The 16,325-nt window shown below is 50.1% G+C and overlaps 1 protein-coding gene across 1 annotated transcript in view; it reads left to right on the top strand.

Moving 5' to 3' along the window:
- Positions 1-3,775: 3,775 nt before the first annotated feature.
- The window catches only part of LOC116940795 (uncharacterized), a 45,726-nt gene continuing 33,176 nt past the window's right edge, over positions 3,776-16,325 (top strand). Inside the window, exons 1-9 of the mRNA XM_032950999.2 lie at positions 3,776-3,887; positions 4,712-4,765; positions 5,925-5,969; positions 9,431-9,484; positions 9,833-9,886; positions 11,531-11,584; positions 13,869-13,922; positions 15,553-15,606; positions 15,736-15,780. Of these exons, the coding sequence (XP_032806890.2) occupies positions 3,795-3,887; positions 4,712-4,765; positions 5,925-5,969; positions 9,431-9,484; positions 9,833-9,886; positions 11,531-11,584; positions 13,869-13,922; positions 15,553-15,606; positions 15,736-15,780 (507 nt within the window). The 5' untranslated portion in view covers positions 3,776-3,794. The remainder of the gene's footprint in view (positions 3,888-4,711; positions 4,766-5,924; positions 5,970-9,430; positions 9,485-9,832; positions 9,887-11,530; positions 11,585-13,868; positions 13,923-15,552; positions 15,607-15,735; positions 15,781-16,325) is intronic.

Genomic DNA, 16,325 nt, shown 5'->3' with positions numbered 1-16,325 from the left:
CTCGGGGCAATGCCGTGAGCAGCGGTGCAGCCGCCTGCAGCCTCAACTGTGGACCCACTCCGTGTTGTGGGGAAATCAGTTTCTGGCCTCTGTAAAGAGGCTGGCCTCGATGTAAACGTCACAATGGCAGGTCCACAGAGTGATCGCCTCGCCGTCGAGTTGCTGGGTCAAACTAAAACACGAAACGATATTTATGGATTATCGTGCAGGCAAAAGATTAATTTCATTGGGGTTTGTTTTATGTTAAATCACTGGTTGCCCATCTTAAATGTACTGTGCATGTCCGAGAGGCTGATACGGAAGGCAATTATAATTGTCATTGTATATTTATGACATTTTTAAAATAAGGATGAATTACTTTCACTTTAATTTTAGTCTGAATACATTTGTCTTGTATAATGTTATCTTTTGACTTTGCCTGTTATACACAATGTGTTGTTTGCCCCGAAATGTCGAATCCTACTCCCTTCGCCTCTCTCGTATGCCTCGTCTTTACCGCACGTCCATCCTGTAAAATATACTTTTTTGTAGCAGATGGCGTTTATTTTGAAAGATAAAGGCTACGATTTATATAAAAAAGAATAAACTTTATTTTTCGATTTAAAGCTTTTGTGACTGCAATGATTCATCTTCTTTGGTTCTTTCGGTAAAGTCACGTAGAATGAGAATAAAATAATAAATTGATAAAATAAAATAACACAATAATATTCTCACGACGTTTCGGCCACAACACAAGCGGCCTTCATCAGGTGAAGGGGCGAGACTGTCTGGTAGGACAGCGCTGGAGTGAAAGCTGCGCTGTCCTACCAGACAGTCTCGCCCCTTCACCTGATGAAGGCCGCTTGTGTTGTGGCCGAAACGTCGTGAGAATATTATTGTGTTATTTTATTTTAGCAATTTATTATTTTATTCTCATTCTACGTGACTTTACCGAAAGAACCAAAGAAAATAAACTTTATCTCTCCCTATCATGATATATGCGACTTATAAATTCGCGATATCAGTTTATACAAAATTCTGTAGGCCAAAAGGACACAGAGTGGCTATTGCTCCAACGAAGTGGTACTTCAGATGCATTAACCAGAATATTAAAACATTGTGATGTGAACATTATTAACATTGTGATGTGAACATTATTAACATTGTGATGTGAACATTGTGATGTGAACATTATTAACATTGTGATGTGAACATTTTGATGTGAACATTGACAGAGATTACAACCTCAAAGTTCATTTGAATTTCTTGTGCAACGCTATAGCAGGGCAGGACACTTATTTATCTATCAGGGATGATTCATATTTGACGGACTGTAACTCATACGAGTGTGGTCTGCAGTAGTTATGATTTTTTTTATATTTCTCTACGAGTAGAGATGCATCTTGAGTGTTATTATTTATTCGTCTATGTTCACCTCGATGGCTCTCCAGCTAAGTCTACCATGGTAATATTCATCTCAAGTTAAACCTATCAAATCCTTCACGGAACTATCAAAACGTTACTAGTACAATAAAACCCGTATTTTAATCAATGTATTCTTGACCTGGGGGTTAAATTAAATAAATACAAATGTTTCCTTAATTGTAAACAATTAAAACAATTAAGTTTCACGTGGACTGGCATGAAAGCGCCTGCCATTCGCTGCCACGTGTGAGGCGTGGGTGGCGAAGAGCGAGAGGTAGAAACTTGAGCCGCGGCGCCCGTGCACCCATTCACACGATCGGACACACACGACGGCAGACATATCGATGAGTTCACCTATTTATGTATAAATAGACATCCACACACACACAATAGCAGGGCCCTGAAAGCGATGCTTCTCATGTTGCAGTGGGAGCTTTCGAGACTCGCTCGCTATTCTACAGTCAGGCATATTCTGTGAGGAGGAACTCTCCTTGTCAGCTTGTCCGACGGCCTTGCTCTGATTTTCACTTCTGGAGTGTGACCTTGCACACCGGGCTAAGTCCAACATTGCTCCCGTCATCCACTGCGATCAACAGCAATTACTCGCGAGAGAGAGTGAGAAAGCTCTTCAGAGATATTGGACCATTGCTTTGAAGATGCGATTCCACGGATGTAGCATCGTGTCCATGCGCACGTATTTTAGGCAGACTGAAAGAAAGACTGCAGTTTATTGAAACGTTGTTGAACAGATTTGAACCACAATTACAACTCGATTATTCGAGTCGGATTATACTTCCCCGCGTGGCGTTTTCTCACTGTAGGCTTGGGAATTGTACCCCCCAACATTCTCATTACACGCATTGTCATTTTTGACATTGGGAGTTATCTCGTACAATGGTTTCAGCTCGTACAAAAGACAAAATCGCAGACGTGCGGTGATGCCGCTCGTGGTTGAACACAATGTAACTCTCGTCTTGTTTGTGTTGTCCACGTGTCTCCCTCTGCCCGCCACACAGACGTAAGTAGCGTGCGCGCTGCTGTGCTGGGAGCGTTGCTGTCCGTGGTGCTGAACGAGGAGCGGGGCGCTGCGGGCAGGCCGAGTGGCCACAGCGAGACACGCGGCTGGCCGTGCCAGCAGCACGCATGGGGCTGCTGGCACTGCAGCCTGAACGTGGACGCGGTGTAGATTCGCATTGCGAATGTGCGGTAGCCACTCCACGCACATTTACTCCGCTGCTCACAGTGGGACGCACCGCCACGCCGGGCGGTGGTGGCCACGTGCGTGGGATTCTCAGGGTGCTCCGGTTTCCTCTCAAACTTAAATGCTCATTATATTGGCCGACAACACCTTAATACATAGAAGACCGCAAAGCTTGGCCAATTGCTGGCACCGGCTCAGCGCGTGGTTGCCTTCCCGCTCGTCTGTGGTTCCTCCTCGCGCCTGAGTCGTTTTCTTTCCACGACAGTGAGCGAATCCGGTGTAACGAGTTGCAAGTTGAGATTAAAAGCAACGAGTATACGCAGCATTTCAATCTAGTTGTTATTATGTGTCAATGCATCAGCTTGCCTATACATTGCGCATGTCAATTGATGTCCTGTTTAATTGAGATCATTATTTTAGTATAAAATTCCAATCACTGCATATGTGACTGTATGAATGGTGAACTGTAATTATAACAGGATGACATCATCATTAGACCTCTTTTGCCAGTACCAAAATGTAATAATAGGGTTTTTCCCCTTTTTTTCTGGCAACAAAACTGAAACCTTTTTTTTTACAAGGATTCATGTCTGCATTAACCACAATACAAGGATTCATGCAGACATGAATCCTTGTAAAAAAAGGTTTCAGTTTTGTTGCCAGAAAAAGGGGAAAACCCCTATTATTACAGGATGACATCAAGTAATGTTTAAATATATAGCGTCATACAACGTCTGTAGGTGCACGTTAAACAAAATGCTTTCTGCAATGTTTTATCAGCTTTATTTACCGATATTACACCTTCAATAAATATCGTACTCTCCTTTTGAATGCGTAAAATAATGCGTGAAAATAGAAAATCACTGAATAACAACTGCCAAACGTTTTGGGAAATTGGTTTGTAATCATAAGATTGGTCAATACAGCATCACGATCTACTTAATGAGAAGTGCTCGTGCAAAGCAAACTCACTCAGACGTAATCGCAGGCTACAGTGCAAAGTGAATAGCACAACACAACACTCTACCACGCTCCACAACACTCCACCACACTCTACCACGCTCCACCACACTCCATCACGCTCCACAACACTCCACGACACTCCACCACACTCCACAGCACTCCACCACACTCCACCACACTCCAGCACACTCCACAATGCCGTGTGAGCGGCGTGGAGGCGGCGCGCATGGGGCGACGCGTGAGCGGTGTCGTGTGCATTGCTGTGTGTGTCTGGCAGGAGAGTACAGATGACAGTCAGCTCACTCATACCATGGGCGAGGTGAGAGTCCGCCACCTACACACGCACGCGCACACGTGACGTACAAATGACACGCAACCTGCAGCACGTGTCTTACAGGATAGATATATGCACAGACAACATGCGGCAATACAGCACACAGCATGCAACAGTACAGGACGTGCAGCACACGCCAAAGGGAGTCAGGGTACAGAAGGCAGCGCGCTGCGTGCGCGCGTCGCGGGCGTGGCGCGGGTGGCTCGCTCCCTCGGCGTGTCTGGCTGGAAAGTTACATTTAGAAACGTGCTTGACATGACACCGACTTGTGATTGTGGGCTTCTCACGACAACCCAGCACGCTCCTCGTGCACCCACCACACGTGTTTCTGATGCGAAGTAATTGCATGAATGGCGCTATATAAAATGACATTATTATAATCTTAGTGACATCTTCATTAGTCCCTTACTCGTTCCCATTTCACTTCATTTCCCACGACTCCCTACGCGTGTAACCTTCAATCTCGAAGTGGGCGCATTTCCGTCCTTCATCTAATCTCCACGCCACGGGGTGGCGGATCCTCCTCATGCTGCACCCAGCGACTGCAGCAGCAGCAGCGGCGGCAGGGTTATTCCTCACCGCCAGCCAGTGTGCCCTCGTCTGGTGGGTCGTGCTTGGTCATGAACAGACGCGAAAGGTCAAAGTGCCCATTTAACCAACTTGTCCGATTCCCTGCAAACGACTCAAACAAGAGGACGTCAGTGACCTTACCCGTTGCTGAAACAGACGGAGACCCTCGCGAGTGTGGAGCACGGTCCAGGCTGGGCCAGGTCGCCCTGACGAACGCTGGCGACTCTTTGTCTCCACAGAGGTTCGCTGCCCAGTACAAGGCTCCCGTAGGACCGTCTCCTCCCGGCGCCCCGGTGAGCAATGCCGCCAGCACTATAAATATGAGTTGGACGCCACACACCGGTGCGCTGTCGCATGGTATTGTCAACAAATGGTCACGTGGAATCGATATTTACCCCGGATGAAATGCTTCCTAGGCAATGCCTGGTTGCCAGATTGCCAAGTTAACTTTAACCTATCCGATATAAAGAGAGCTGATTCCATGTTAAATACCCTGTGACATTACAAATGTCGAATAATACGTAAGCCAAAGCTTTATTTCACGGGGATTGCACGTGCATATCTTTGTTGAGTATGACAAATGAGTAAAAATAAGTTATCTTACAACAACATCGTGAATGAAATTATTTAATGTGAATGTTGTTTTGTGTTTGCGTGTGTATATCTGTATGTATTTATGGGGAGCGGTGATGCAGTGGTTAGCGCGCTGCGCTACGAACCCAGCGACCCGAGTTCGATTTCCGCTCATGGCCAACACCACCAGTGACGATTATCTGCACTGGTCCTGGGCTTTCCCTAGGTCGACTCAGTCTCAAATGAGCACCTGGTGTGGTGTATAGTAAACATCACCACGAGGGAGATAAAGGCGGCCGGGCGTGGTGCTAGCCATCTACCCCTCGTGTACCGTGCCGTCCTTCGTAGCGACTTGTTAAAAGCACTTGCGCCAAAAGTCTTTTAAGGCTATAGTGGGGATCTTTATCTTTGTAGATGTGGGTAGATGTAGCCGACGTGGCGGGACTTCACTTCTATCATGACAGCCACGGTTTGAATTCTGCCCATGACGCCCACTGGAGGCTATGGTTGTCTAAATCAGGCTTGGGCCCCCTGCAAGTCAATCTGTCCGCTATGGTCAATGTCAGCTGGGTGCCGGCCGTGTGTAACTGTGTGTAACTCTGTGTAACTGTGTGTAACCGTGTATAACTGTGTAACCGTGTGTAACTGTGTGTAACCGTGTGTAACTGTGTGTGACTGTGTGTAACTGTGTGTAACCGTGCATAACTGTGTAACCGTGTGTAACTGTGTGTAACTTTGTGTAACTGTGTGTAACCGTGTATAACTGTGTAACTGTGTAACCGTGTGTAACTGTGTGTAACCGTGTGTAACTGTGTGTGACTGTGTGTAACTGTGTGACTGTGTGTAACTGTGTGTAACTGTGTGCCCTTGTGACCGCAGGGACCCATGGGACCACGCGGACCACCAGGACCGGCCGGTGGCTCCGTGAGTACACGCAGCTCCCTGCATCGCACACGCAGCCCCCTGCATCGTACACGCAGCTCCCTGCATCGTACACGCAGCTCCCTGCATCGCACACGCAGCTCCCTGCATCGTACACGCAGCTCCCTGCATCGTACACGCAGCTCCCTGCATCGTACACGCAGCTCCCTGCATCGTACACGCAGCTCCCTGCAACGCGCTCACAAGAAACGGCCCAGCCACCATCGCGTTTGTCAGCGAAGAGTGAACGACGCAGAACGGATTTTATAATTTGTATTCGCCAGTTTCAGCAATGTTCCACAAAGACATTACAACCGGGATACTTTACTGATCCACATCCTTCTCACGAAACATCCGCAAAGCACGGGCCCCTTGGGTGAATGTGCTCTGAACGCGCTCACTATCCACTGTGACGTTACTGGCATGAACGATTGCCGTAACTGTGGAACAATACACAGGGGAGGTTCACTATGCTCAGCGCTCTGCATTTGCAGTGAACTTTTCTGGCGTGTGTCATGAGGTCACAGATCGCATGACACTTCAAACACTGAGATCGCGTTCGTTTTGGAGTTTGAGGTGCCCCTAATAGGCCGTCTCAATTAGCTGAGGGACAGAGTTTTAACTCGAAATCGGATTGTCATTGTAACCACGAGTTGACATCTCCTTGCATGTACAGGGAATAACAAACGTCATGGATCTCCTGCTTCTCGGGATTTCTGGCACTGAACAATACCTAGAGAGTTCAGATATCGAAACAATCCTGAGTGTTGTTGTGTAGAATACAAATAACAAAATAGATAAGCAGACAATATGTTAGTAGGGTGCTTGGGGAAGTTGCCTCTACATTTTCAGCTGCAGTCTTAGTTTTGTGGAATACAGTATACGGTTTAGCTTATTTGCATGAACTTTTATCGCCTACATACACTATACCATCGTTCGGTGTTCCGCCTCCCTCCGTCTCCCTTCGTCTGTCTCCTTCCCTCTGTCTCCCTTCCTCTGTCTCCCTCCCTCTGTCTCCCTTCGTCTATCTCCCTTCGTCTATCTCCCTTCCTCTGTCTCCCTCCCTCTGTCTCCCTCCCTCTGTCTCCCTTCGTCTATCTCCCTTCGTCTATCTCCCTTCCTCTATCTCCCTTCCTCTGTCTCCCTCCCTCTGTCTCCCTTCGTCTATCTCCCTTCGTCTATCTCCCTTCCTCTGTCTCCCTCCCTCTGTCTCCCTTCCTCTGTCTCCCTCCCTCTGTCTCCCTCCCTCTGTCTCCCTTCCTCTGTCTCCCTTCCTCTGTCTCCCTTCCTCTGTCTCCCTTCCTCTGTCTCCCTTCCTCTGTCTCCCTTTCTCTGTCTCCCTTCCTCTGTCTCCCTTCCTCTGTCTCCCTCCCTCTGTCTCCCTTCCTCTGTCTCCCTGCCTCTGTCTCCCTTTCTCTGTCTCCCTTTCTCTGTCTCCCTTCCTCTGTCTCCCTTCCTCTGTCTCCCTCCCTCTGTCTCTCTTCCTCTGTCTCCCTGCCTCTGTCTCCCTTTCTCTGTCTCCATTTCTCTGTCTCCCTTTCTATGTCTCCCTCCCTCTGTCTCCCTCCCTCTGTCTCCCTGCCTCTGTCTCCCTTTCTCTGTCTCCTTTTCTCTGTCTCCCTTTCTCTGTCTCCCTCTCTCTGTCTCCCTTCGTCTGTCTCCCTTCCTCTGTCTGCACGGCGTCCATCCCTCTCCAACATCGCCCAGCGTCGCCCATCTTTTTCTTCCTCTCCGTCTTTCCCCACAAATATTTCCCCCGACCACCTCCTTCAACTCATACCCTTTCACTCCTGCTACCTGGTCATTCACCTCCTTCAACTCATTCCCTCTCACTCCCACCACCTGTCCAATCACCGCCTTCAACTCATTCCCTCTCACGCCCACCACCTGTCCAATCACCTCCTTCTACTCATTCCTTCTCACTCACACCACCGGGTCAATCACCTCCTTCAACTCATTCCCTCTCACTCCCACCACCTGTCCAATCACCGCCTTCAACTCATTCCCTTTCATTTTCACCACCGGCCCAATCACCTCCTTCAACTCATTCCCTCTCACTCCCACCACCTGTCCAATTACCTCCTTCAACTAATTCTCTCTCACTCCCACCACCTGGTCAATCACCTCCTTCAACTTATTCCATCTCACTCCCACCACCTGTCCAATCACCGCCATCAACTCATTTCTTCTCACTCCCACCACCTGTCCAATCACCTTTTTCAACTCATTCCCTCTCACTCCCACCACCTGTCCAATCACCTCCTTCAACTCATTCTCTCTAACTCCCACCACCTGGTCAATCACCTCCTTCAACTCATTCCCTCTCACTCCCACCACCTGTCCAATTACCTCCTTCAACTCATTCTCTCTCACTCCCACCACCTGGTCAATCACCTCCTTCAACTAATTTCCTCTCACTACTACCACCTGTCCAATCACGTCCTTCAACTCATTCCCTCACTCCCACCACCTGTCCAATCACCTTAAACTCATTCCCTCACTCCCACCACCTGTCCAATCACCTCCTTCAACTCATTCCCTCTCACTCCGAGTCACCAGCCCAATCCATCTTCTCTTCCTCCTCTCCCGAACTGATCCATGAGTCCTTCACATTCTTCTCCTGCCCGATGTATATTTGTCTTCCTTTACGATAGACGTAATAGACGATGACGTCAGCACAGGTGTGAATTGGCGATGTGAATGCGTCGTCCTAAAGACACGGCTTGAGAAAGTCCAGCACCGCGTGGCAGGGCGACTGTGAGCCTCATGCCACCAGCGCCTGATGCGTCGAGCCCTCTGCGCATGTTCCGGAGTCTTCGTCGTCGGCTCGGCGTTCCCTGCTCGGCCACTGCTGAGGAAATCTGCCGTCTAAACATTACGGCTAAAATGCGACACACCCTCATTAGAAATGTGCTTTAGTTTGTTTATATTTATTTAGCAATTGAATTGGCTTAAACTCAACTGGTGCCAATGCGGCAGTTCGACTTTCAATTTTGTCTCCGGGCGAAACGCAGGAGGCCACTCCGCATGTTGACTTCCACAGCGCCCATTCGTTTGTCTTGAGAGGCTCCCACAACGCACTGCCTGGGTGACATCGGGTCCATCGGCTTGTCGCTTTGTGCATCGAGACGCGCGACCAAAAGCGAAATCTCTTTCAGATTTTCCGCGCGGATGGGGGAATCGATTTGGAAGTTTCACACAAGCTTCCACGTGCAGCTGCGCTGATGTGAGATCGTTAGACGTGTCCACGAGGGGAAGAGAGCGCGGTGTCTCTTCCACTCAAGATGTTACCGCCGCCGCCGCTGCTGCTGCCTCTTACTCAGCGTGATCCGTAGCACAGCGACGTGATGTCCCCACGACGTCGCGCAGGGCCACGCGGCACCCTCCCAGTTCGCGGCCTCCGCCTGCTGTCGCCCGCCGGAGAATGCACGGCCGTGATGTTCCTTTCCCTCGGTGTCCCGCAGGGTCCGCCAGGATACCCAGGCAGCCCCGGAGAGCCCGGCGAGAGCGGACCGAGTGTGAGTACGAGGCGACGCGCACGAGTGCCGGGTGTCTCGCCACCCCCGTGTCCTCCCGTGGCGCGATGTCGTCAGCGGCTGTGTCTGTCCCGTAGCCTCGCCATCGAAACCTCGGCAACATCAACAAGAGGGCACGAAACTAAATATATTGAACCATCAATCGCTCGCTAGCCACCCACAGTTCTTAAACTCAAATTACGTTAAAAGGTAATCAGTGCTGATATTCTTTCGAATTCCCACCGAATATCATGAGACGCGCGAGAATATAATTCATGGCGACGGGTGCCGATGAGAGTGAGAGTGGAGATGTTGCGGAGTGACTCGGTGCTAATGTCCCGTGGGGTGCAGGGCCCAGCCGGACCTCCTGGACCTGCAGGGCTCAGCGGCAAGAACGGAGAGGATGTACGTCAACATGGACACTCACACACACACCAGTACACACACACACCAGTACACACACACACACACCAGTACACTCACACACACACCAGTACACTCACACACACACCAGTACACTCACACACCAGCACACTCACACACACACCAGCACACTCACACACACACCAGCACACTCACACACACACCAACACACTCACAAACACACCAGTACACTCACACACACACCAGTACACTCACACACACACCAGTACACTCACACACCAGCACACTCACACACACACCAGCACACTCACACACACACACACCAGCACACTCACTCACACACCAACACACTCACAAACACACCAGTACACTCACACACACACCAGTACACTCACAAACACACCAGTACACTCACACACACACCAGTACACTCACACACACACCAGCACACTCACACACACCAGCACACTCACACACACCAGCACACTCACTCACACACCAACACACTCACAAACACACCAGTACACTCACACACACACCAGTACACTCTCACACACACCAGTACACTCACACACACACCAGCACACTCACACATACACACCAGCACACACACACACCAGCACACTCACACACACACCAGTACACTCACACACACACCAGCACACTCACACACACACCTGTACACTCACACACACACCAGCACACTCACACACACACACCAGCACACTCACACACACACCAGCACACTCACACACACACCAGTACACACACACACACACCAACACACTCACACACACACCAGCACACTCACACATACACCAGCACACTAACATATAAACCAGAACCCACACATAAATATCAAATATCTCACATTCGCCATGAGACCAACATAGTCCCAACCACACCAGCACGCCCTCCAGGCCCGGACAAACCATGTGCTGGGTGGAGGTGGACGTCGCGTAAGGAGTGGCAGAGTGACGGGTTGGTGGGTGGGTGAGTGGGTGAATGATGGGTTGGTGGGTGGGTGGGTGAGTGGGTGAATGATGGGTTGGTGGGTGGGTGAATGATGGGTTGGTGGGTGGGTGAGTGGGTGAATGATGGGTTGGTGGGTGGGTGAGTGTCAGAGTGACGGGTTGGTGGGTGGGTGAGTGGGTGAATGATGGGTTGGTGGGTGGGTGAGTGGGTGAATGATGGGTTGGTGGGTGGGTGGTTGAGTGGCAGAGTGGCGGGTTGGTGGGTGGGTGAGTGGGTAAATGATGGGTTGGTGGGTGGGTGAATGATGGGTTGGTGGATGGGTGAGTGTCAGAGTGACGGGTTGGTGGGTGGGTGAGTGGGTGAATGATGGGTTGGTGGGTGGGTGGGTGAGTGGGTGAATGATGGGTTGGTGGGTGGGTGGGTGGGTAAATGATGGGTTGGTGGGTGGGTGAGTGTCAGAGTGACGGGTTGGTGGGTGGGTGAGTGTCAGAGTGACGGGTTGGTGGGTGAGTGGGTGAATTATGGGTTGGTGGGTGGGTGGGTGAGTGGGTGAATGATGGGTTGGTGTGTGGGTGGTTGAGTGGCAGAGTGACGGGTTGGTGGGTGGGTGGGTGAATGATGGGTTGGTGGGTGGGTGGTTGAGTGTCAGAGTGACGGGTTGTTACGATGCGCGTTCATCCTCTGCTGCAGGGTGAGCCAGGCAGGCCAGGACGGCCCGGAGATCGGGGACTCCCAGGTGCACAGGTGAGACCACCCACCCCGCCCCGAGACCCAAGCACCGCACGTATTGCTCCCTCACAAAAACGAGTTGGTGAACGTGGAAGTAGGAGATCGTTGAACTAATTTAAACAGCAAGAAGCACGGTCAATACTCTTTACCCTGACGTACTGTACGTCTACTGCGTGTTCAGTCCCTTGTCTGCGTGTGTGTGGTGTCTGTCTGTGTTCACTACAGTGTGTGTGTGTTGTTCACTACTGCGTGTGTGTGGTGTCTGTCTGTGTTCACTACTGTGTGTGTGTTGTCAATGGTGTGTGTGTGGTGTCTGTCTGTGTTCACTACTGTGTGTGTGTGTTGTTAATGGTGTGTGTGTGTGGTGTCTCTCTGTGTTCACTACAGTGTGTGTGTTGTCAACGGCGTGTGTGTGTGTGGTGTCTGTCTGTGTTCACTACTGTGTGTGTCTGTTGTTAATGGTGTGTGTGTGTGGTGTCTCTCTGTGTTCACTACTGTGTGTGTGTTGTCAATGGTGTGTGTGTGGTGTCTGTCTGTGTTCACTACAGTGTGTGTTGTTAATGGTGTGTGTGTGGAGTCTGTCTGTGTTCACTACTGTGTGTGTCTGTTGTTAATGGTGTGTGTGTGTGGTGTCTCTCTGTGTTCACTACAGTGTGTGTGTGTTGTTAATGGTGTGTGTGTGTGGTGTCTCTCTGTGTTGACTACTGTGTGTGTGTGTTGTCAATGGTGTGTGTGTGTGTGGTGTCTGTCTGTGTTCACTACTGTGTGTGTGTGTTGTTAATAGTGTGTGTGTGTGGTGTCTGTTCACTACTGTGTGTGTGTGGTGTTAATGGTGTGTGTGTGTGGTGTCTGTCTGTGTTCACTACAGTGTGTGTTGTTAATGGTGTGTGTGTGGAGTCTGTCTGTGTTCACTACTGTGTGTGTGTGTTGTTAATGGTGTGTGTGTAGTGTCTCTCTGTGTTCACTACTGTGTGTGTGTGTTGTTAATGGTGTGTGTGTATGGTGTCTGTCTGTGTTCACTACTGTGTGTGTGGTGTTAATGGTGTGTGTGTAGTGTCTCTCTGTGTTCACTACTGTGTGTGTGGTGTTAATGGTGTGTGTGTGTGGTGTCTGTTCACTACTGTGTGTGTGGTGTTAATGGTGTGTGTGTGGTATCTGTCTGTGTTCACTACTGTGTGTGTGTGTTGTCAATGGTGTGTGTGGTGTCTGTCTGTGTTCACTACTGTGTGTGTGTGTTGTTAATGGTGTGTGTGTGTGTGGTGTCTGTCTGTGTTCACTACTGTGTGTGTGTGTTGTTAATGGTGTGTGTGGTGTCTGTCTGTGTTCACTACTGTGTGTGTGTGTTGTTAATGGTGTGTGTGTAGTGTCTCTCTGTTCACTACTGTGTGTGTGTTGTTAATGGTGTGTGTGTGTAGTGTCTCTCTGTGTTCACTACTGTGTGTGTGTGTTATGGAGCCCATTATGATGATCGGGTTGGTGTTGTTCACCTGCTGGCGAGTTCGTAATCTGTGGTGGCGGTGGTGGTATCAGAATCGGTATTCGTCCTGGAGAAATCTGACGAACCACGAAGCTCCTTTCCACAGACGTCTCGTCTGAGGAAGTCGTGGCCCACGCCAGTGCCGCCCGAGACAACGGAGACACACAGCGCGGGGCTCTGAGTGTCTCCGTTGTGCTTCTGTGCGAGCTCGTGGCGTGGTGTTGTCAACTTGTGGACAAGTTGGCGATTGTCCCCAGGGCCACTGATGGTGAACGAGAGCCGCTGGGGTCCAGCCGCCCGCACGCCGCTCGCTCGCCAGCCAGCGTCTTAGCGCGGTGGTGTGACCATTTATCCCGTACATTTAGATATCACGACATGGTACTCGTGACCGCAAGCGCTACCATTCACAAAGTGTCACACTATAGATTTATAAGAAATGGTGCTAGATATGATTATGATAGTATTGGTCATGTACAGTTTTGTGTATATATAAAATTGTACCTACAGATAATAAACCAACTTTTATTTGGAAGACAATGATCCTTGATTGCGAGGAAATAGCCTACGATGTTGTGGTGGTAGTGGAGTTGTAGGCACCCACTCGTGTGCCGTGCCGGCCTTCGTAGGTGTTCGCTAACAGCACCTGCCCCTAAAGTGTGTTGGCGCTATACGGGGGATCTTTGTATTTGCTGCGTGCGAGCGACCTGGTGCTCGGGGGCCCCGTCTCCTGGTGCTGGAGGGCGAGGGCTCTGTGCGTGCCTTCGCGTCTCACGTCTAAGACGTCTCTCTCATGGAACGCCACTGTCGCCGTTGTGTCTGCAGGGTCCCCGTGGATTCCCAGGAACCCCAGGTCTCCCTGGAATCAAGGGCAGCAGAGTGAGTGCCAACAACACACGGCTGCGCAACGCCACGCGTGCTCTTTCACACGTGGCCTGCCGAAGAAAACGGGAACTCTTTTTCGATTGTGGAGTTGTACTTATTTCTGAGGATGGCAATCTTATACCTGTCAGCCCCTTATCAGTGCCTATCTTATTACAGACCAATTCAGACCTTATTGGTCACCCCGTGCCCTTATAAATCTCAAGGTTCATCCTACAAAGTCCCATCACAAGGGAGAAACACAAACAGACAATTTATTTTGCCCGTATCGAAACGGCTGTACGCCGTATGGCCCTGAAAACTCAATTTCCTTGCACAAGAACACGGGGTAAACCGTATGGGTTGACGGGTATGCAATCTCAGGAGTTACATTGGAGTCAGCAAACAAATACACGTTAGTGTTGACTTCTGCTCAATAATAAAACAGCAATACATACTTCAGTCATTCCAATCAACCACTTTCTTCATATGAAATCTTTTATTTTAATCTTCAATGGTCAATGACAATTTAATATCTGATTTTCAAAGTAGTCCATTCGTGATAAGCCGGTGGCAGAATGTGGTGGGCCCATGTGATGAGGCGAATAACCTCCCAGGAAATCCTTGACGCCTGTTCTCGGCTAACAGCTAAAAGTACGCGCTCACAACAAAACAAAGCTCCATCGTCTTCACAAGGAGCCTTAAACAGGTTAAACCTATGTATTACTGTCATTCAATCAACTGATTACAGCAATCAACCAGTTAGCTTGAGAGGGCTAGACGTGAAAACAAGTTATCTTTTAGGTTATAAATATTCTTGGTGTTTCTGCAGAGCGAATTGAAATGCTGTCGTATTTGCGGCGCGGTCACACCCAATGCGTCTTGTCATTTTAAATATGAACGATTGGGAGTTGGGGCTTCGCTTCCATCGCAATGACGGCCGGGTGGCTCCTGAAGGCTCAGCCGCGTGCCATCAGGGGGCTCTGTCCCTCGAGCCGGGCCTGGTCAACACTCAGCTGTCGATGGTCAAAGGTTGACTGAACCCTCCAGGGAAAAAAAAACAAGTGGAAGTGTGTTAATTAACTGGTTATTTTACGAGAATAAACAACCCTTGTTGTTGTAGTAGTTGTTGTTTTAGTAGTATATATGAAGTAGCGTTGGCTAAAGATATCGGGCGACCTGCTGCTGTAACTCAGCCACCCCACAGCGCCGTGGCTGGCAGGGGGTGCTTGCCCCCCCCCCCCCCCCGTCACCTAAAGAGGCGCTTTCCTTTACAGCTCGGGCAGGACAGGCGACAGACGAGAGAGAGAGAGAGAGACAGCAGATGGCATCGTTGGGCTGTGACTTGTCCACAGTTTCACTTTGCCCGTGTGGCGCTCTGTGAGTTTGTGTATCGCTCCCCCCCCCACCTCCCCATCAAGCAAGGGCACACGCTAGGGGGTGCTGGTACAGAGAGCCACGACCGGTATGGTGTGAGCTCGGCTGTGCTTACAGCAGAGCCGGCTCGCAGTGTACCGCTGCTACTGCAGTTGAAGGGAACGCGAGAGGTGAGTGCGCGGTGACAGCGGTACAGCTCTACAGGGCGCTGTCTCTCTCTGTCTCTCTCTCTGTCTCTCTCTGTCTCTCTCTCTGTCTCTCTGTCTCGCAGGGATTCAACGGCAACGATGGAGCCAAGGGAGACACTGGCCCCGCAGGAGCCAGGGTGAGTGCGGCCTCTCCATCCCGGCTCACGGAGCGTGCGCACCCGTCCCACATTCATAGTGCGCTGTGTTGTTGTGTTGTTGTGTGCGCCCGGCTTGTCTCACTCACCCTGTGTGTTCACCTTCGGTAGGGCGAGGCTGGCACGCCTGGATCGAGTGGAGTCGTGGGCATTTCTGTGAGTTGTGCACTCCGTACATCGCCACCGTGCCAGTCAGCGTGCCGCGTGTCTCGAGAGTAGGCGGGGCGAGCGCCCTTTGGCGTTGGTTGAGACATCGAGAATCTGGGGCTGGGATTTCAAATGCTTTCGTTGGGCTCGTTCTATCGTCACCAATTGCAGGTCACGACCGTCATGTAACCAACACAACGGTGCTTCACCGAACCCATTTATTGTAATACATTGTTAATTATATGGAGAGAGGGGTCCACGCCAGAGGAATGAGGAATTTTCAATTTCTGGTTTAGGATCTCTGCTCAAAACGTGCATACTTAATAGCACACACTCAGGGGTGTGTATGATACCAGAGTTGACTCACATAGGAGTCCGCACACTTGTGTGGGAGGTGTGAGTTGGACCAGATGTGATCACGACCAATAGATGAGTGCAGATCTGACTACAAGTGATTGAGAGATTATGCAGCTGGTGGCATGATTGGTCGATCAGGATTGTATTATCATTTGTAATAATGTGTTGCAGACGCATGATTTTAAGTTCAAATTCAT

This window comes from Petromyzon marinus, chromosome 10, assembly GCF_048934315.1.
Source record: "Petromyzon marinus isolate PM22_M1 ecotype Great Lakes invasive population chromosome 10, UKy_Petmar_22M1.pri1.0, whole genome shotgun sequence".
In the NCBI taxonomy this organism is placed as follows: Eukaryota; Metazoa; Chordata; class Hyperoartia; order Petromyzontiformes; family Petromyzontidae; genus Petromyzon; species Petromyzon marinus.
Note: the sequence above shows the minus strand (reverse complement) of the source record. Positions and strands in the feature narration are given on the sequence as shown.